Here is a 20,568-nt window from a genome sequence, read left to right on the forward strand (position 1 = left end):
CAAGATAAGGTCTTTCACCACTTGAAGAAAAAGAAGAAGAAGAACAGGGTCTTTCTCAGTTCGAAAGTAGATGTCAAGTTAGGATGGATCTGCCCGGGAACAGGCAGCGCTTGATCTACCCGGCCCCGGCTACCAGCGGTTGTCGAGCGAGCGGCCGTGTTTGCATTGGAGTAAATTGCATCCGGAATACAATAACTAGGTACGTGTGTGCAAATTAATCTGAGAACTTGTAATCTGCTTAATCCGATACACGAACTTGACACTTTGGTGCGTATACGGTTCAGATCCCACCACATCACGTATCCGTGGCCTATGAGAATCCGATACACGAACTTGACACTTTGGTGTGTATACGGTTCAAATTCCACCACGTCACGTATCCGTGGCCTATGCGGTAGCTGGGTCAGTCGTTGCAACCTGGCTCTACTAGACCTATTTCTATAGCTTAGTGTCCTGCATAGCTGCACGTACATGCTCCCATCCAAATGATACCTACACTTATTCCTTCAGTAAATGTTATTGCCCATCCATCCATTTAATTAATTTCTAGGAGAAAGTTAGCGCAGTTGGAGCATTAGTTTGTAGTGTTTCATGTTCACTGTTTTCCTGACTGATGTAAGACATGTTATCCAATGCAGGTATTCATGGTGATTACTTTAGTGTGGAGATACATTATGAAGGATTTTTCTTGTACAATTTTGGGAGAAATATAATTGATGCTTGTACAAACCTTTTAGAGTAAATTGTGAGCTGAGAGTGTGTGCGGATTTGTTTTTTGATTGATGTGGATTCAGTTGTGAGCCACGCGCAGCACCTGCGATGAGCTGAGGCAACCGCAGCACGACGAGCTGAGCCTTTCCCCTTGCTATCTCATGCCCACCGTAGGCAAATACGCGATTTGGTGGGATTTGGACCATAGACGTATTGGAGTGTCAAGTTCGCGTATCGGATTAAGCCTATTAGAAGTTCATGGACCAATTTGCACGCACGTGCCTAGTTGTTGTATTCCAGATGCAATTTACTCTTTGGATTATACAGGTGACTGCGAGTTACTAATTGGTAGGGAAATAACGTTTTGTTAAGAAGAGTGCTCCCTAATTGTATTTTGGCAGGGACACCTTTACACACACACACACACACACAGAGAGAGAATCTGCATCCACCTAGCTTCTCCCAGTAATTCATTTCAGTGCATGATCAATCGGGACACATATAATGGACCAAAAAAACACCTTTCATCGCTCATCAATTATTCCGGATAATTGTACGAAACAAAAAATTACTCAGTCTAGCAGTTTGAAGGACACGAGAGTGCGTTTGTCCCTCCAATCCCTGAGGTGCACCCATGCTCCATACTTGGCACCCTTGCCATCGCTGTTCCATGGGGTTGATGATGAAATCGAAGTTTATGCCACCTCCCACCTGTTATTTGCCACTCACCACCTTGTTGAACCTGATACCGTCGTTCGCCTGCTTGACGTGCTCCGCCACCGCCCTCCTGCCGGGCTCTTGCATATCTGAATTGTTGACGTCTATTGGATACCATCCACCAAGATCTGCCATGGTGGGTGCTGCAACAGAAATGGCTATGGCGGCAATGGCAAATAGGAGGCCAGTCCTCATAGCTGGGCTTGCCATGGTTCGTGGGTGCTACCAATAAGATTTCGTAGTTTGGGAGATGAGAGTACTAGTTTTGATGTGGAGATGACCGGGGATGTTTGGGGGCACTTATATAGCCCTTGGCCTGGGTGCATTGCAAACAATTGCCATTTTAACACATTGGATACCTCCTACTTAATGATAATTGGCATTTAAACGCTTTGGATACCTCCTGCTTAATGATAACTGGCATTTAAACGTTTTGGATACCTCCTATTTACTGTTAATTTTCATTTAAACGATTTGGATACCTCCTATTTACTGTTAATTTTCATTTAAACGCTTTGGATATCTCTGATTTAATGCTAATTGTGATTTAATGTGGGGTGCATGCATCTTTTCTAATCCTTGTAATCTATTCTAAAAATCCTAGAATGGAATGTATTTGTAGATGAAGAGAGTAACTTAGTAGAATTTTATTGATATGATTTTTGGGATAGATTTAATGGAATTACTTGAGGGCTAATATTAAGACAGTCCTTACATCTATAACAAATATGATATGAAGCTGCTGGTGCTCGAACGTCCGATGAAAAAATTTTCAACGGATGCTCCGTCGTAACATTGAAAATTAACTATTGCAATATTTAAAATCACTAGTTGCAGCATTACAAAAACAAATATAAGAATAACTATATCATCCGATTTTATGATAGAAAATTTCCACCGCAACATAAAACTATATTTCATACAATATCCAGCGAGAATGACAATGCGTAGAAATAGAGTTCTGTAACATCCACACCTACCTTTTATAACGTTTAAAAATTATAATTGCGATATTTTTGAACTACAATTGCAACATTCCAAAAAAATATTTTAAAAAAAATTAAAACAAATATAATTAGTCGATTAGATTAAAAAGGTGCAACATGAAAAATTAATTAGTGAAATATTTAGAATAAATTTATGCAACATTATAAAATAGTTGTTGCAACATCATATCACATCTCAAACATACTAAAAATGATCACTGCAATATCACAAATCGATCCATCGAACAATCTTGAAATAACTATTGCAACATCAATAATCAACTGAAAACTCTCACTGTAACATTAGTAATCAACTTAGACTCCTGTTGCAACGTCATCGTATCCCTACCGTAATAAAAAATTATGTAAAAATTCTACCGCAACATTGGTCGTTGAGGTTGGAGTGCCTTTCCCTCTGTAACATCATCTCATACCTATTGTAACAAAACTATGCGCTGGGTTGGGGGAGCAAACGAGCGGACGGGAAGCGTCCGATTTTTCCAATCACATCGGACGCTCGAGCCGAGCATTACCGATTATAATATGCCTTACATGTAATGACATCTTGGATTACATGAAGTCCTGACAGCTTTGTATTACAGTTAGCAGGGTGTACTAGAAAAATCCAGATGGAACAAATATTAGCACAATCGGATCCTAACGAACGGCTCACTGACTCCTAACAGGAGATTGGTCAGCCCACAAATAGGCTTGGGCACGAACAGGAAACAACAGGCCAGTTATGCCCAGCAGTGAGAGGAGCGAAGCCCATGAGCAAGTTTGGTTGCATTATTTATGTGCAGTTGATAATTTTAAATAATTGATACAAAGATTCTGAACGAGAAAAAGTGTTTCAGCTCAAAATTCTCTTGCTACTTTCCTTAAGAACTTCTGAATTTGTTGGTTTTTCAGTTCATAATTCTCTTCTTACATTCCTTAAAAAACCAATTGGCTTCCTACTGTGCTTTCTCTAAGAACTTCTGAATTTGTTGGTACGCTGCGATGCCTACAGCGCTTCTGGGCAGAGGGAAGAAAGCCGCCGATCCGGACGTGACACCGTCGGCCACACGGGCGCCGTGTGCCGCCGCTGCATCTCGGCACCAAACCAGAGGACCCAGCAGCCACGCCAGGAAGCCACCGCGGGTGACGATGAGAAAAAGACAAGCACCAGCCATGGGGATCAAGAATTTGGCCTGTCCCGTCACCTTGGCGTGGTGGCTCTCCTCTGCACCCTCTCAATGTCTGGCCCTCTGCACCCTGGAGTACATGGACCCTGAACTCTGAAGAACTCCCTGCTGCTCACCTGGCCTGGTCTGGAGGACATGGATTCTGAAGAAGACTAAATTGCTTAACTGCTTAACCTCACCAGCAGAATGCTTACAAGAACACAAAGCAAATACAACAGCATCCCATTGTTAACATTTTTTTTCGATTGATAACATTGATAGCTCTCACAACAGAGTATACTGAATAACCGACTTTTCCCCGACCAATCAACGCACTAACATAGCATCAGTTAGCCTGATCTTATTCTACTGCAAGTTTCTACTGTCACTTCTTCCACTGGAAGGCCACCGGGCTCCTGACTCGATGCTTCTCGTTCTCCCAGCTGATATGCCCGAAGTCCCACTCTGCCTTCTGGTTCCCTCCAGCTTCGTTTCTGAACTCTGCCGTGTAGCTCTTCGTCTCCATGCGCTCCTTGAACTCCAAGGTCGTCGGCGTGATGGTCACCTTCACGTGCTCTGGTGCCACGACGGTGACATTGTACGTCTCGGCCTCCTCGGACACCTTGGTCACCGTGCGCGTCAGTGCGCGGACGTCGATGTCTTTGTCGAAGGAGACGACGAACGACGGGTAGTTGAGGCTGGCAGGGCCGCCGCGGAACGTCGTCGTGCATTCGACGAAGTCGGGCACGAACAGGCGCAGCTGCGCTGCGGTATAGTTCAGGGCGCACAGGAATTCGACGTACTCCCGCTCGCCCGCGTCGTAGACGAGGCCCGGGTCCAGCGCGAGCTGCGGGCGGACGTGCCCGGCGCCGGCAGCGAACGGCGTCGCCGCTGTGATGCCGCGACCTTCGAAGACAGAGTTGTCCATGATCTCCCGGTCGGCGTTGTCGAGCGTTCCGGCAGTAGTGATCAGCGCCGACCGTATCATGGTCGGCGTCCAGTCACCGTGTTTCTTCTTGAGCAGCGCGGCGACGCCGGCGACGTTTGGACGTGCCCGACTCTATTCCGTAGCTGCCTAGACAGGCCGCAAGAATGTTCACTTCCGGCGCGATGACTTCAGGCTTGAGGAGCTCAGGGACGACCGGGTTCGGCCCCCGGGACGAGAAGGTCGCCACCATCGGCGCCCGGATCTCGCCGATCACCGTCTGGCAGGCGAAGCTGAAGGACGCCACAGGATACCGTGAAGAGACCAGGTAGGCCCTGAGCTTCTCGCCGTCGGTGTGGCTTAGAATGACAGCCGGAAGGGTGAAGGCTACGGTGGAGATTCCATCTCGGGACCAGCTGGTTGAGTCCATGAGAACAAGCCCGGCTCCACCAGCTTGCCGAAATTGTGTTTCGTTGGCAAGTAATGTGGTCATGCAAACCACAATCTTGCCCATGATTCTGTTGGGCGTCAGATCACCATCCATGCAAGAGCTTGGTACTAGCAGGGCCATGGTGGTGTGGTTGGATTTCATAGGATAAAGGGATTGCCCAGTGAGCACGACCCCGTTCCCGAGCGCGAGGTTCGCCGGGAACAGACGGTCCAGGGTGGCGGCGCCGACGGTGGTCATCCACGGCGCCACGTTGGTCACGGTAGACGCTTCTGGTCCAGTCCAGTGTTGCCGCCAGCAAGGACGACGAACACTCCTCTGGGATCGGCGCCAAACGCCGCGATGGCGAGTGCGTCGTCGTAGAATTCGTGCGCGTCATCGTCACCGAGGGAGAGGGAGATGATGTCCACGCCGTCCTTCACCGCGGCGTCGATTGCCGCGACAACGTCCGCCATTGTTTGCTTTCCGTACACCCTGTACATGGCGATTTTCGCTTTGGGCGCCACGCCCCTCGCCGTGCCCCGCGCGAACATGAGAATACCGGTGTCGCCGACCTCGGAGCCGGCAGCTGTCGACGCCACGTGCGTGCCATGTCCGAACGTGTCACTCGGGGACGACGGGTAGGCGGGACCGTTGCCCTTGATTGCCGCCGCAGACTTTCCGGCGGCGTCGAAGGCCTTGGCGCCGACCAGCTTGTTGTTGCACAAGCTGGCGTTGAAGTCTTCGGCATCGACGCACTTGCCCCCCCAACTCGACCGGACGGGACCGAGCCCTTTGTCGGTGAAGCTCGGGTTCTCCAGCCATATGCCGGAATCGACGAAGCCGATGATGACTCCATCGCCGAAGTCCGTGTCCCGCCAGGCGCCGAACCCGGGGTCCAGACGGAGGAAATCCGGTGTCCTCGTGGTCATGGGCTTGAGCATCCTGTCTTCGTACACTCCGTTCACGCCGGCGGCGGTCGCCATGCGACGGGCCTCGTCGCCGGTGAGCTGGACGGCGAAGCCGTGCATGACAGTGTCGTAGGTGTAAGATGCGGCTGAAGTCGTCGGCGGCCACGGAACGAGGTGAGTGGGGTGGCCACCATGGAAGTGTACCAGTGCTTGAGGGAGGCGAAGTGGGACGGCTTGGCGAGGTGGTTGGCATGGACGATGTAGTTGTTCGACGCCCGAGGCTTGAGCGCGGGCTGGTTGTTGGTCTTCGGGACGAGGGCTGAGTGGGTGAGCTGCGTGAGGAAGAGGAATAGGGCTAAGTGGTGCAAGAGCCTGGTGGTGATGGACGCCATTGTGTATCGTGCAGCGCAACAGGCGCGATCCACGGGTGACTGCACTTTCTACAAGTTCGTTTGGCAAAACCGCGCCCCTCCGCGTGTACGTTTCTTTGCCTGGCTGTTAGTTCAAGGGAAGATTCAGTGCAAGACAAACCTGCTGCTTAAGATCATCATAGAGGATGCCACGTGTGACTTATGCACGGCCGAGATGGAGAGCCCTGACCATCTCATCCTCCACTGCCCCTTTGCCAAGCGCTTCTGGCTGCAACTGGGGTTTCGCATCCTGGCAGCTTTGGAAACACAGACATGATGTCGTATTCAGAGGTGAAACTCCCACCCATCTTCGGCTGATACTCGCTGCAAAGCGGAAGCACGTCTCTGGCGGTGCCGACTGCCGCGCGACGACCAAGCTATTACGGAGACCTGGTGGAACTCCTTTGGTTCAGATATGTAGTCACAAACACTCTCTGGATACACCCCCCGTGATTTTATCTGTAACCTGCCGAAACTCATGTTTTAATGAGCCTGCCTCAAGGCTCCGATAATATATTGGTGGGGACTCTCTCTCCCCCCGTGACCCCTCAAAAAAAAATAAACAGTAAAGTAATTTCAAGCTGGTGAGGTGTTCGGTGGATTGACACTAGGAGATTTTTCTCAGTAGCAAATAGTACAAGGATTGATAGAGATGAAATCCACATGAGGATGATACGTGGGGCTTAGGGCCACTTGTCAGCAACAACAATGTTTTTTCTACATTATTATACAATATCTTTTCAGTACTGTAGGACAAAAAAATGCTTGGTATTTGATGACCAAGGAAAAATATGGAAATTCTAGGACTATGAAACACTTGTAGGCAAGCAAGGGGTAGATCCGTGGATTGGATGGAGTTATTTATGGTGTAAACCTATGCAACATTAGTATCCAGTGTGAGAACTTGGGTAATACTTATGGCTAATGGGCATTACCTGCACGTTATGTGACTTCATCCGAGGGTTGTCCTAGATTTACTCAAATCAACATGAACCCCTTCGCCTTTGGAAAAATAGGAGAGAAATTCTTGTATGATTACTGGGTTAGAGATGTACTCGAAAGATATAAAGTTCCGAGTAAAGGAAAAGAAAGACATACAGTTTTTGTCAATTATTAGGATAAATTTATCCTATATAGATAAAATTGCAGGAAAAAGAGTACTTCACAAGACTTGCCGCTTTTGCCTGCTCACCCTATGAAAATGCAATGCACTGGTGGGCAAGCACTAGCATGTATTGAAGCAAGCACTAGTGGGAATAATTCTGGGATGTAAAACAAATCAAATTTTGGAGCTATCCCGCTTTGGCATTATGGATACATAGATACATGGAAGTGTAAGAATTTAATTTCATCAGGCTGCTAAATCCGGAGAAGGCGACATGTATAATAAATATGAACTCTGCACCAATTTCCATTCAGAAATGACGAACTCTGAAGCCAGAGGATGCTCCTAAGAAAGGCTAGACAGTGCTTGTCCTGCAGTCCTTTTCAACCATCAGAATTCCATCATTTTCTGCCAATTTGAACTAAAGGCTAAAATAGATAAACCCATTTACATGAAAACTCCTGACGTCTTCCATCTCAGAATAGGAATGGGTGGTTGGTCAGACGGCCACCTTGCAAATCATTCACATCCATTCATTCAGAATAAGACGCCACACACTAGCCTGGTCCCGCCTCAAATATGCTCTTGGTTCAACCAAATTCTGTTCCATCAGGCAAAGTCACATCACACATGTAAGAAAAACAATGCTCGGTCAGCTCGGTTAGGTTAGTTAAGATTCTGCCCATGTATGTATCAACACGATGAAACCAGTTGCTTGCATGTGTCCTCTAAATATCAGAAATAGCGTAAATGATGGAGCTGAGAGCTCTCTATCTGTCACACTGTAGTACGAAGTGTGAATCATCATCACGTAACACAGGCTGTTTATTGATAGGTAGTTGGTGTTCTTTTATCCCTTGTTCCTTCTCACATATATTAGTTCCACTTTCAGTCTGTGTCAAGCGTCATATGATATTTGCCAGGATATTGCCCCTCTTACCATAATCTAGATTTGCATCTACTTGCCATTTCTTCTTACCATGTTCGAATGGTAAGAGGGGTAGGTGGAAGTGGTTCTGCAACCGAGTTACATTTGATACTGCAGAGTAGTTCTGTCATGGGTGGTCTGATTGCTTCCCCTGCCTGCTTGCAATGGCAGTTGGTGTCACTGTCATGTTTACTGGCACGGCAAGGCATATGTCCAGCCGAGAAACCGGAGCAGGCTCGCTGATCATCCTCTCTGGAGCAGCGCGACGCGACGCAATCGAAGGCCCCGTCCATCTTCTGATCTGCTCGCACACCCCCATTGACCAAACAAGGGCGGCGGATCGGCCACGCCGTGTGCGCGGGAGGCGGCGAATCACGCTCTTCCGGCCCTTGCTGCAGAGTACCAGAAAAAATCTTGTGCTAGGGTTTGAATAGGAGCAGGGAGGATCGATGGGTCCAAATCGAACATTCCGCTTGCACCGGACGGAAGACGCCGCGACCGTCGGCGGCGGTGGATCACCTGCCTGGAGCGGGGGGAGAATCAGAACGGTAAGCCGTGAGCTGGCACATGCGAAGAAGGGCCTACTTGAAATCGTGAATGACGATTAGGGTGTTTTTCAGAAATATCTGATCCAAAATTTGCACATAAACCCTTATTTTGAATCGTGGTTTTTGAAAATATCTGTTCCAACACTTTACATAAATATCTCTGCTTTGGATCGCGATTCAAATTAAGGAGTTATGTATGAAAACTGTCTCAATGGCGTGACGGCGTGACCGGCGACCACCGGTGGGCCTTCGCGAATCCGTCGTGATGCCTCCTGCGCCTTCATCCATGGACAGAGCCCTGGAAAGCAAGCATCTGGCCTGCCCCCGTCACCATTGCGTGGTGGCCCTCTTCTTCTCCTCGCCAATGGCAGGTCCTCACCCAGGAGGATTTGGATTCTGACCTCTAAAGAACTCTCTGTTGCTCACCTGGAGGACCGAGGACATGGAAATGTGATGAATTGCAACTGTCGTGTTCAGTTCAGGCACACAGGCAAATTTGAGAGAACACAAGAAAATTCAAGATTGTACTCCTATCAGTGTCCATAGCTCTCATAGAGTCACAACAGAAGATACTGAATTTTCCATGACATATCAACTCATCAACGTAGCTTCACTTTCTTATCTTATTCTACTGCAAGTCTGCAATTTTCTACCGGAAGTTATCATTTCTTCGTTCTGCCAGATGATGTGTACGAAATCCCAGAATTGGCCTGCCCGCCAAGGTGGCTCTCCTCTGCACCATCTCAATGTCCGGCCCTCAGCCCCTACTCCTGAAGTACATGGACCCTGAACTCTGAAGAACTCCCTGCTGCTCACCTGACCCGGCCTGGAGGACTTGGATTCTGAAGAAGAATAAATTGCTTAACTGCCTAACCTCATCAGAATAATGCTTACAAGAACACAAAGAAAATATAACAGCATGTACGGAAGCAAGCACTAGTTTTCTTCAAAAAAAAGGCACCCGTGGGAATTCTGGGATGTAAAACAAATCAAATTTTGGAGCTATCGCGCTTTGGTATACTAGATACGTAGATACATGGAAGTGTAAGAATTTAATTTCATCAGGTCGCTAAATCCAGAGAAGGCGGCATCTATAGTAAATATGAACTCTGCACCAATTTCCATTCAGAAAGGATGAACTCTGAAGCAATAGGACAGTCACCATGCAAATCATTCACAGCCGTTAGTTCAGAATGAGACGGCACCCACTAACCTTGTCCCGCCTCAAATACGCTTTTGGCTCAACTAAATTCAATTCCATCGGGCAAAACCCAAAAGCTCTGCCCAATATCCTCGCACGCCCAATACGAGCGGACTCTGGAGCCACATTTCCGCAGCTGATGTGCGCTCCACGCCTCGATGCTAAATATACATTCGACCGTAAGTTCTAAACTTACAGTCAATCCGTCTCCCTAAGATTTCGTCTCCCTCTTTTTTCTCCTTCCCCCTCCCTTTCCTCTACACCTTTCTCTGAGGATGGCGGCGAGCTCCCCACGGCGAGCTCGCGGCGGAGCGGCGCGGCGCGGCGGGGCGGAGGGGGCGGCGAGCTCCCCAGGTACCGTAGTGGCTTTTTTTTCTTTTTCTATTTTTGGATGTAAAAGTTTTTTATAAAACTCTTTTCCTAAATTTTTTTTATTTTGGATGCAAAAGTTTTCACAAAACTTTTTCTGCCAAACTTCTTTTTTGTATGCAAAAATTTTTTCTTCAAAAGTTTTTAATTTTTTCTCAAAACATTCTCTTTCAAACTTTTTTATCAAAGTTTTTTCGCGCTCTCCAAATTTTTTCTTTGAATTTTTTTCAAAATTTTTTGTCAGAAAAAGACAAAATTTACTTAAAAAAGGGAAAAAAACATCGGAAGATCGACCATACGAGCCCTCCAGTTGCGGCTCACCGATAAATTCTCGCCTACTCCCGCGGTCTTTCGTCGCGCGTACCATTTTGCTCTTTCTCTGTTGCGTGACGGAAAAAAAAATAGGTGGGGACGGTCCCCAAACGCTCTGCCGTGCGGATCCGCGCTTGCGTGGACAGTCTGAGCATCTTACGGCGACTTGGTGGAGCGCCTCCTCCGCAGCAAAGCTCGCTTGCTCAGCTCCGTTCCCAGGCGGGAGTGGCTCGGCTCCCACGCACTGGTGGTCTCATGCCCAGACCTCCGCCATTCTTCTAACGGGAATCAGTTGAAACATCTTGGCCCGTCGAGTAATCTCCGCTGATATCTGTGGGATCTTTATTCAATGCTCAACTTGATTCATGGAGGCATGTTTGAGTGCTTGAGCTTAGTTGGCTCGGTAAATTTGCTCATTAGGGCTTCACAGTTTCAGTAGTTTTTACCTGAATTTTCTGTTTGTAAATTACAGATAATAAAGTTCCAAATCATTTGTGGTACAAGTTGTATTTCCCATGCTTTAGCGTAAAGCAAAATCGAAATAAAATATTTGGCATTCATTGTGGGGGAAGTTGAGATGGATTTGCTCCCAGAGTAGATGTCTGAAGGATGGCGGTCAGCTCTCAAGAATTCAAAAACCAATAGATTACAGTAGTTTCGAGCAACGAATGGTGCTTGCTGTGATATGGTACAATTGCTTGATGCCTTCACATCCCGTGAAGTATCAACAATGATGGTTTCAGTCAGATAAAGGAGGCAAACAAGTATTCTATAATGAACTGGATAACACAGTACACTTATTATTATCAACAAACATCTCGTCGACAATTCTTCAGAGCTCCAGACATCTCACCGTTCCCATTCCATGGAGCAAGACATTGTGGACTGGGTTGCCGGCAGATATATCCCGTACGGCGGCCTGCTAGAGCTGGCTCTCCACCATGGGTATCGCCGTCACGCCGTGAACCTCGTCATGTACCTCACGGGCACCATGCACCTGTCCAGCATGGTGGGCTGCGAAAGCCGTTATTGACTCACGGGCACCTCCTTCCTTCTCTGCCCTCGACGGATTCCCTGCCGACTCCTTCCTTGGACGAGCGGCGGCGGCCAAGGCGGCAGCAGATGGGGGGAGGGGGAAGCAGCGGCAGATATATGGAACTCACGCCTGAAGTCGATCAAGCAAATTGAGCCAAGCCAAAGCCAACGAGCAAATAAGGTGGAAGCCGAGCCGAGCGAAACGAGGAGCCAGGAGCTCTGCCAGAGTCCCAGGCAGGCGTCGGATCCACTGGATGCCCACGCGGTGTTCATCGAGCGCGGGTCCGCACGGGAGGGCATTTGGGGACCGTCCGCACCTAATTTTTTTCCTGCGTGACACGCCCAAGACTGCCTCTGTCACCAGCCTTACAGGTTACAACAGCTGTTGAATTGGTACGATCTTTGTCCTGAATGCTTTTGCTACTGTCGCCGCCTCCCGTCCAGTGTTGGCGCGTGCCTCAATTCCGCTGTCAGATGCGTCTCCTGGCGTATGCCGCGCTCCATGTCCAGCCGGCTTCTGACGTCTCCATACTATGACATAGCCTTCCATCCGTCCATCAGGAAAAGAAAATAGAAAAAGGACAGAGGCATGACGACAGAAAATAACGTTGAGAGGAGGTCACGCTGGTAGTTTCACGTGGAAAAAAAAAATCAAAAGATGGACCCACAAACTGATAATGTGCCATAGCTTCAATTTTTTTGGAACCAATTTTGGGAACTGTTGGGTGAGGAAGTCCTTCTTTGGCGAGATCAAAAAGCAGATTTTTGGACTTATATTTTTAGACATTCTTAGAGATGCTCTAATGTGACTGCATTTGGGGCAATGCTAATGCTCGTGTGCACTCTGTGGTAGTGAGTTTACTCAATTTTCAGTAATGCTTAAATGATATGAGCACGACAGTCTTGAGCTTCCCAAACTTCCAACCCGCCATAAATCACGGGTCAGGCACGGGCTCATTTTTACCCAAAACCCAAAAATCCGACCCGACCCAAAAAATGTACGTGAAAAATTGGATTTTACCTGACCCGATCCGACCACATGCTGGTCGGGAACGGGCCTATTTTTTTACCCAACCCGACCCGACCCAAAGAATGATCAGGTCTAGTCTAAGGTCAAATACAATCCAAACAGGACCACTGGAAACCATAGCACAGGCGAGAGATACAATACCTACCGTGAATATTAGAATAATCTGTATTAGTTTCATAGGATGTTTATATGTTTACTCAGATCCCAAACAATATATCTAGAGATAACGAGATATAGAAACATGAGATACCTTACCATAATAACAAGTAACCTAGATTTTGCCATATGCTATCTCGCTCCGTACCGATTGATATATGCACTGCCCTACAAATATTGCGGGCGCCACGGTGGTGGTGGCAGATCATCCACCGATCGAGAACCAACTATGCGTAAGTGCATAGCAATGCCGTGGGCCCGTGGCCGTGGGGAAGCAGGATCCACAACGAGCGCATGCCCGCCCCTCTCAGGAACTTGCTCAAGTGGACGGAGGTGTTCTTCACCAAGAACGATCTCAAGCGAGCCAAGCTAGCCGTCGAGATGGCCTGCCAAGCGTTCCCCTCGTCCCGGGAGGCCCGGCGCGCGCGCTTCGCCGTCTTCGTCCACATGGCCGCCGCTGACTGGGCCGCGGGTGTCGACCGCTACCTCCTCGGCGGAAGAACCACCGTCAGAGGCTTCCTGCGCTCCGCAACCCGCAGCGAAGCCGACAGGAGGGACCTCCGCGATCTGCTCGACCCAGCCAAGAGTCGTCACTACTCCGCCGTAGCCGCGTCCGCGTACCAGTTCCTCCTCTGCATGATAGAGGACTGATGAATCCTCTGCTGATGTAAAACACGCACGGCTTGGCTGCCTTCTTCTCCTCCTCAATAGCAGGCCTCACCCCGGAGGCTTTTGATTCTGAAGAACTCTCTGTTGCTCACCTTATTGCTCGGCCTGGTGGACATCGAGTTCTGATCTGAAGAAGATAAAATCCTTACCAGCTTGCAAATGCAATTTATCATGTTCAATTCAGGCAGACAAGCAAATTTAAGGGATCACAAGAAAATTTAAGGTTAGAGTATAACCATTAACATCAATAGCTCTCGCAGAGTCACAACACAAGATACTGATTTTTTTTTTCACGACCGATCAACTGATCAATACATCCCGCACTTATTCTACTGCATTCTGCAAGTTTCTACTGGAAGTCATCAGTTCTACCAATGGCAGGCCACTGGGCTCCTGACATGATGGTTCTCGTTCTGCCAGATGATGTGTCCGAAAGCCCACTCTGTCTTCCGGTTTCCAGGGGCTTCATTTCTGAATTCCACCGTGTAGCTCTTCATCTCCTTGGGCTCCTTGAACTCCAGGGTCGGCGGCGTGACGATCACCTTCACGTGCTCCGGCGCCTTGACGATGACAGTGTAAGTCTCGGCCTCCTCGGACACCTTGGTCAGCGTCCGCGTCAGCGTGCGGGTGGCGGTGCGGTTGTCGAAGACCACGGCAAAGGACGGGTAGTTGAGGCCGGCGGGGCCGCCGGCGAGCGTCCTCGTGCATGTGATGAAGTCCGGCACGAACGAGCGGATCTGCCCCGCGCTGTAGTTCATGGCGCACAGGAAGTCGACGTAATCGCGCTCGCCGGCATCGTAGACCAAGCCCGGGTCCAGCGCCAGCCGTGGGCGGATGTGCCCGGCCCCGGCCACCAGCGGCGTCGCGGCCGTGTCGTTGTTGCTGCCGACCGTGACGCCGTTGTCGCGGATGTCCCGGCCGCGGTTGTCGAGCGTTCCAGCGGTCGTCATCAGCGCCGACCGTATCATGGCCGGTGTCCAGCTGGGGTACTCCTTCTTGATCAGCGCCGCGATGCCGGCGACGTGCGGGCACGCCATGGAGGTGCCCGAGATGATGTTGTAGTCGCTTCTCCTCCCGTCGTCGAAGTGGGATGAATCTCCCAACAGAGAGGCGGCGCCGGACCAGGCGGCAAGAATGTTGACTCCTGGCGCGATGACGTCGGGCTTGAGGAGCTCAGGGGCGCCGAAGTTGGGCCCCCGCGACGAGAAGCTCACCACCACCGGCGCCCGGTTCTTGCCGGTTACCGTCTCACAGCCGAAGCTGAAGGACGCCACTGGCTTCGGCTCCGAGGCCATGTAGGCCCTGAGCTTCTCGCCTCCGGTGTAGCTCAAAGTGAGAGCAGGAAGGGGGAAGGCCGTGGCCATGATGCCATCCCGTAACCAGCTAGTAGTATCCACATCAACCAGCCCGGATCCACCAGCATTCTGCGCCTTGATGCCATGCGGTATGCCTGCTCCGGTCGTGCACACCACGATCTTGCCCATGATCTTGTCGGGCGTGAAGTTCTCCGGCACAGAGCAATCGGTGGACACCAGCTCGACCATGCTGGTGCCCTTGGCCTGCATGGTGTAAAGGGACTTCCCGGCGAGCACGACCCCGTTCCCGAGCGTGAGGTTCGACGGGAACAGCCGGTCCACGGTGGCGGCGCCTACGGTGGTCATCCACGGCGCCGAGTTGCTTACCGTAGATGCCATCGGGCCGGAGTTCCCGGCCGAGAGAGCCACGAAGATACCTTTGCGCTCGGCACCGAACGTGGCGATGGCGATCACGTCGTCGTGGAAGGGTTGGGGAGGGCCTCCGATGGACATGGAAATGATGTCAACGCCGTCCTTGACCGCAGCGTCCACGGCGGCTACCATGTCCGCGTTAGAGCACCCGCCGGGGCCGCACGCCTTGTACATGGCGATCCTCGCCTTGGGCGCCATTCCCCACGCGGTCCCTCGCGAGAACATGTAGAGGCTGGCGTCGGGGACCTGCGCGCCGGCGGCCGTCGAGGACACGTGCGTACCGTGTCCGATCCTGTCCCTCGGGGAGGGGACGCCGCCGCCGCTCGTGCTTCCCGCCATTGCCTTCGCGGCAGCGTCGAAGGCCTTGGCGCCAACCAGCTTGTTGTTGCACAAGCTGGAGTTGAAGTCGTGGGCGTCGACGCACTCGCCCCTCCAGCTCGGCCGGACGGGGCCGAGCCCGCTGTCATCGAAGCTCACGCTCTCGGGCCAGATGCCGGTGTCGATGAAGCCGATGATGACGCCGTCGCCGTAGTTTGTCTCGTTCCAGGCGGCGTTCCCCGGGTCGAGGCCGATGAACCCCGGGGACCTCGTGGTGTGAAGGTTGATCAGCCTGTCCTTGTACAGCCCGGTGACGCCGGGTGCGCTGGACATGCCCCGGGCCTCGTCGTCGGTGAGCTGGACGGCGAAGCCGTGCATGACGGTGTCGTAGGTGTACAAGATGCGGCCGGTGTTGACGGGCCGAGGTGAGTGGGCGGCCACCATGGAATGGTACCAGTGCTCGAGGGAGGCGAAGTGGGGCGGCTTGGCGAGGTGGTTGGCATGGACGATGTAGGTGTTCGACGCCTGAGGCTTGAGTGCGGGCTGGTTGTTGGTCTTCGGGACGAGGGCTGAGTGGGTGAGCTGCGTGAGGAAGAGGAATAGGGCTAAGTGGTGCAAGAGCCTGGTGGTGATGAACGCCATTGCTGGTGGATGTCTGAGCTCGATGGTGAAGGAGTGCGTGCCCGGGGAGGGCTTTATATAGGCGCCTACACACAGCACGGTGGTTTCAAACTGGTGTAGTGGTAGATCATGGTGGTCGGTGGACTGAAACTAGGAGAAAACTCTGCTCAATAGTAGAAAGTAGTTCAAGGATTGTTAGAAAGGTAATACACATGAGGATGACACGTGGGACCCAGGACCACTTGTCAGTGACAATAAGGAAATGCCTAGAGTGTGCCTCTAGGCTCTAGTGCGCACTTCAGCAAGTGGCAGATGGATTTATCGGTGGTGTGAGCCTATTGGTAACGCTTGTACAATCCTCATGGCTTATGGCAATTACCAGCACTAGGTGAGTTCACCTGAGGATTATCCTAGATTTAATCTCATCACACAAACCCCTTGGAAAAAAAGAAAAATGGATAATTACTGGGTTGGAGGTCTACAAAGTTCCCAGTAAAATAAAAGAAATATATAAAGTTTTGTGAACCTGGTCAGGAGCTCTTCCAAATTTTGGTCCTTTTTTGCAATTATTAGGTCAAATTCATCCTATTCAAACTCTGAAAATGCAGCGCAATGAATTATCTTGCACTCTATGCCCGTGGGTAGCAAATTCCAGGCCAGATATATGTATCTGAAGCGGGCAAGCTGCAACCAGTGCTACGCTGCAAAGCGCTAGTGGAAATTATGGGTTTAAGACAAACCAAAATTTGGGGCTATCTGGCTTTGGTACACAAGATAGTGCAAGAATTTGAAATTTATCATGCCACCAAGTTCATAAATAGCAGTGCGGGAATCGGGATAGTGAATATGAACTCTGAAGCAATCTCCATTCGGAAAAGATTAGCTCTGAAACAATAGGATCCTCCTAGAAAGGTTAGACAACGTTTCTCCTGTAGCTTCCTTCAACCATCAAAATTTGGCTCATATTCTGCCATTCGGAGGCTGAGATTACATGATAAACCCATTGTCGAGGAAAACTCCAGGCGCCTTCCATTTCAGATTAGGAATTGGTAGAAATAAACATCGAGTGGGAGAGTCACCTTGCAAAAACACAGAACCATTTATTCTGAATGAGAATGCTTCCACTATACCTCTCCAGCCTCAAATATCCTCTTGGTTCAATCAATCCAGTTCCAGCAAGCAAAGCATGCAAGAAAAACGGTGGTCAGTTGTGTTTCTTCCCATATGTATGTATGGATGATGCTACCAGTTGCTTGCATCTGACTCCTCGAATATCAGAAAGTGTAACTGATAGTAGCTCTGAAATAGCTTCAGCCATTTATAATGAAATAAAATCCTATAAAAACAATCCAGAATGGATTCACGTACAAGCTATATACAGTTTCCATTTCCAAGCGACATGATCAATTGAAGCTTTCTTGCTCCTATTATAGTCTTGATCCACACCCAACTCGCTGCATGCGCTTGAGGGCTGCAATACGCAAACCTGTGCCCGACGCAATCACCTTAACAAATAGAATACCTCAGTCAAACAGATCAGTCGATGAGGTTAGAAGTGATCTTATAAGAGTAATAATTTCCCTCGGTTTGTCGTGAGACATGAAGTACAACAGATAGCATATTTTCTTCTTTAGACTACATACAACTCAAGGTATCCTAGATTTGATGCCACCTGACAATGAAACTATCTTCTGGAGAACTTTGACAGGAGATAGACAACCAAGAAGCAAAACAGAGCGAAGAGGACAACATGGAGAACATGATTTGAGCCCTGCCGGATGATGCTCTTGTTCAACCTTCGCATGTTATTCTTCACTCCTGCCTGAGCTTTTGCAAGGGTCATTTGCTGTACATGCACAGGAGATAACAAAGGTCAGAGCATGACCATAGATTGTCAGAGAGCATAGGAAAAAATAGCTGCTCCGTAAGGTAATATTGCTGTTATATTACATTTGGGGCCTTAACAACCTAAATGTAGTTATATTTAATGCATCAATCCACTGTTTTATGTTTGCTACAGTTCATCCATGGCACCTATAAGATCAAATAAGATAAGTGACCTCATGTGTAGATGCAAGTATAGAATATGACACAGGGAAACATTCTAGGAAATTTCATGATGAGGACTATAGGTGGTGGTAAGATTGAACAAACACCGATATCAGATGAAAAAAGTAAAAGGCACACGAACTACTAAGGACAAACAAGACATAACAAAGAGGATGCCAAGATATAATCCCAGTAGCCACAGTAAACGTAAATAAGAAATAGCAGAGAACATTACCAATTGGTTAAGGAAATCATTCTGGAACTTGGCTTCAGAATTTATCTCCTGGGCCACCTGGAGAAATAACAGATGCCAAAAGTTCAAATCTTGGATCCCAGAATGAGAACAAACACCGACATCAGTAGCTTTCAAGAATCTAAGGAACAGCTTATAACAATGATTGCAAAAATGAGCAGTTTCTACTTGACCTACATGCAGTATATTTGAAGTATACAAAAAAATAGCCATCGACTAGCTCTGCATGGGAGAGAATTTACAGCATCAAGGCCTATGATAATAAGAAATGGAGCAACATCAACATGGAAGTTTAATGAAATCAATGAATACTCTCAGCAGAAGATAAAAGAAAATAAGAGATCAACGAGATAGCTAATCATAGAAAATATAATGATGGGTCAGGAGCCATGACCAACATAAATCATCATGAATTTCTGATTCACAAATGGAAAGGTACAATGAAACTGCGGCACATGCATACATATGGTGATCTGAGCAAATGACTGTTAAACATACGCTTATTCATATATTGCATTTCCAAACACCCAAGATCACATCAGTTATGAAAAAACACCAAACCCACTCTACGACCATCATGTCACTAATATCAAATAACTCAATGCCCATTTGAAACAAGGAAATAAGTTTCATATCATGTGGGAACTGAATAGTTCCCCGTAAAATTCCTACAACATTATCATGAAATTCTTGTGTTAGAAACCTTGCTGTTAGCAGCATAATGAACTGGTGTTAGAAACCTTGCTAGCAACTAATATCAAAGTAGCAGTCTCCTGTGCTTTAAACCTGGCAGTAACAGGGTATTACCGTTGGGAACCAGAAATCCCATTGGGTGCCAGGAGCACTTTAGGTCCCAATTGCAGTTTGTTATTCATCTGACATGGTTCTAAATCTAGTTCTATACACTCCCAACTGTTCTAGGTTTAAAGACGGTGGAACAAAGTTAGCTGAAATAGCAAGGTGCAGCAGCACCATGCGCTAAATCGAACTACATGTTAAAACAAAATTGAGCAACTACGAGATATACCTTGAATCGCCACATGAAAACAATCTACTACGCGCTGCACACCCAATCAATAGGTTTCCTAGCTACGGAATCACGGTTGCAAAGACCCCCCTCAATTGAGCACCAAGCAAACCTACGGCGCAAGGAACATCAAGCACCACGACGGACCAAGTCGGAAGGGAAATCAAGTCTTACCCCTTTGAGCATGCGGACCCTGGAGTGCAGCCCGTCGATCTCCTCGTCGAGGTCCCCGTGCACCGGGTCGATCCGCAGCTGGATCTCGTCCGAGCTCGCCGCGTTCCTGCAAACCCCCCCCCCCCACCATAAGCGCTCAAAATCCATCACCAGATCCGATCCGATGCCTCCGGGTACAGAGGATCGGACGAGACGCCGCGGAGGTGGTACGGTAGGGTTTACCTGGATCGGAGCGGGCCGGAGCCGTACATCGGGTGCGCCATCGCCCCTGCCGCGCGCGAGGGTGTACGGAGACCCGGACCTGGCTCGAATCGGCGAGGGATCGTGGCGCGGCGGCGTGGGGAAGACGGCGACGGCGGGCGGACGCGGGGGAGGAAGGGGAATGGGGGAGACTGGGGGTGACTAGGAACGGGGGGAGGACGGAAAGCCGTGTCTCTGGCGCTGGGTCCCAGATGTCAGAGAGTTATTATTTGATGGATTCCGAATTTCCGATATGTGGGGCCATACCATGTAGCCCTGTACTCCTATATCAGTATACTAGTATACGTGTGATTTTTTACGACCATAGGCCGATAGGATACATACTAACATACAGCTATACAAGCATCCGAATTTCTATTTCCAAGCAGCCTGCAGCCATGCTTGATTTTCTTTTTCTCTGACACACACGGCCATGCCATTCTTCTGTCGCGATAGTAAAAAAGAAGAAGAAGGAATCCTGCAGCATTATCTTTCTCTGCAAGATTTATCGTGGATGCATGCATGGGGAGCCATTTCCGTGGACCGCAGCAAC

At 49.1% G+C, this 20,568-nt stretch overlaps 2 protein-coding genes and 1 pseudogene across 2 annotated transcripts; all 3 read right to left on the reverse strand.

The window, feature by feature from the left end:
• Positions 1-3,965: 3,965 nt before the first annotated feature.
• On the reverse strand, positions 3,966-6,235 carry LOC112883518 (annotated as a pseudogene).
• A 7,739-nt stretch (positions 6,236-13,974) lies between these two features.
• Positions 13,975-16,293, reverse strand: LOC112883415 (subtilisin-like protease SBT1.8). Its single transcript, XM_025948711.1, has one exon. The coding sequence runs from the start codon at positions 16,291-16,293 to the stop codon at positions 13,975-13,977; it is 2,319 nt and encodes a 772-aa protein (XP_025804496.1).
• Positions 16,294-17,565: 1,272 nt separating this feature from the next.
• LOC112883633 (bet1-like protein At4g14600) lies at positions 17,566-20,190 on the reverse strand. The gene is made up of 4 exons (XM_025948971.1): positions 19,998-20,190; positions 19,776-19,881; positions 18,557-18,613; positions 17,566-18,118 (listed from the first exon to the last, which is right to left on the reverse strand). The coding sequence occupies exons 1-4, from the start codon at positions 20,036-20,038 to the stop codon at positions 17,957-17,959; spliced, it is 366 nt and encodes a 121-aa protein (XP_025804756.1). The 5' UTR covers positions 20,039-20,190; the 3' UTR covers positions 17,566-17,956.
• Between the last annotated feature and the right edge of the window lie 378 nt (positions 20,191-20,568).

The sequence above is a fragment of the Panicum hallii genome, chromosome 2 (assembly GCF_002211085.1).
Source record: "Panicum hallii strain FIL2 chromosome 2, PHallii_v3.1, whole genome shotgun sequence".
NCBI lineage: Eukaryota > Viridiplantae > Streptophyta > Magnoliopsida > Poales > Poaceae > Panicum > Panicum hallii.

Coding starts and splice junctions, on each gene's coding strand:
- LOC112883415 (XM_025948711.1), bottom strand. CDS start 16,293: ATGGCGTTCATCACCACCAGGCTCTTGCACCACTTAGCCCTATTCCTC.
- LOC112883633 (XM_025948971.1), bottom strand. CDS start 20,038: ATGGCGCACCCGATGTACGGCTCCGGCCCGCTCCGATCCAG. Junction 19,882..19,997: donor TCCGGCCCGCTCCGATCCAG/GTAAACCCTACC, acceptor GGGGGTTTGCAG/GAACGCGGCGAGCTCGGACG. Junction 18,614..19,775: donor GGGTCCGCATGCTCAAAGGG/GTAAGACTTGAT, acceptor TTATTTCTCCAG/GTGGCCCAGGAGATAAATTC.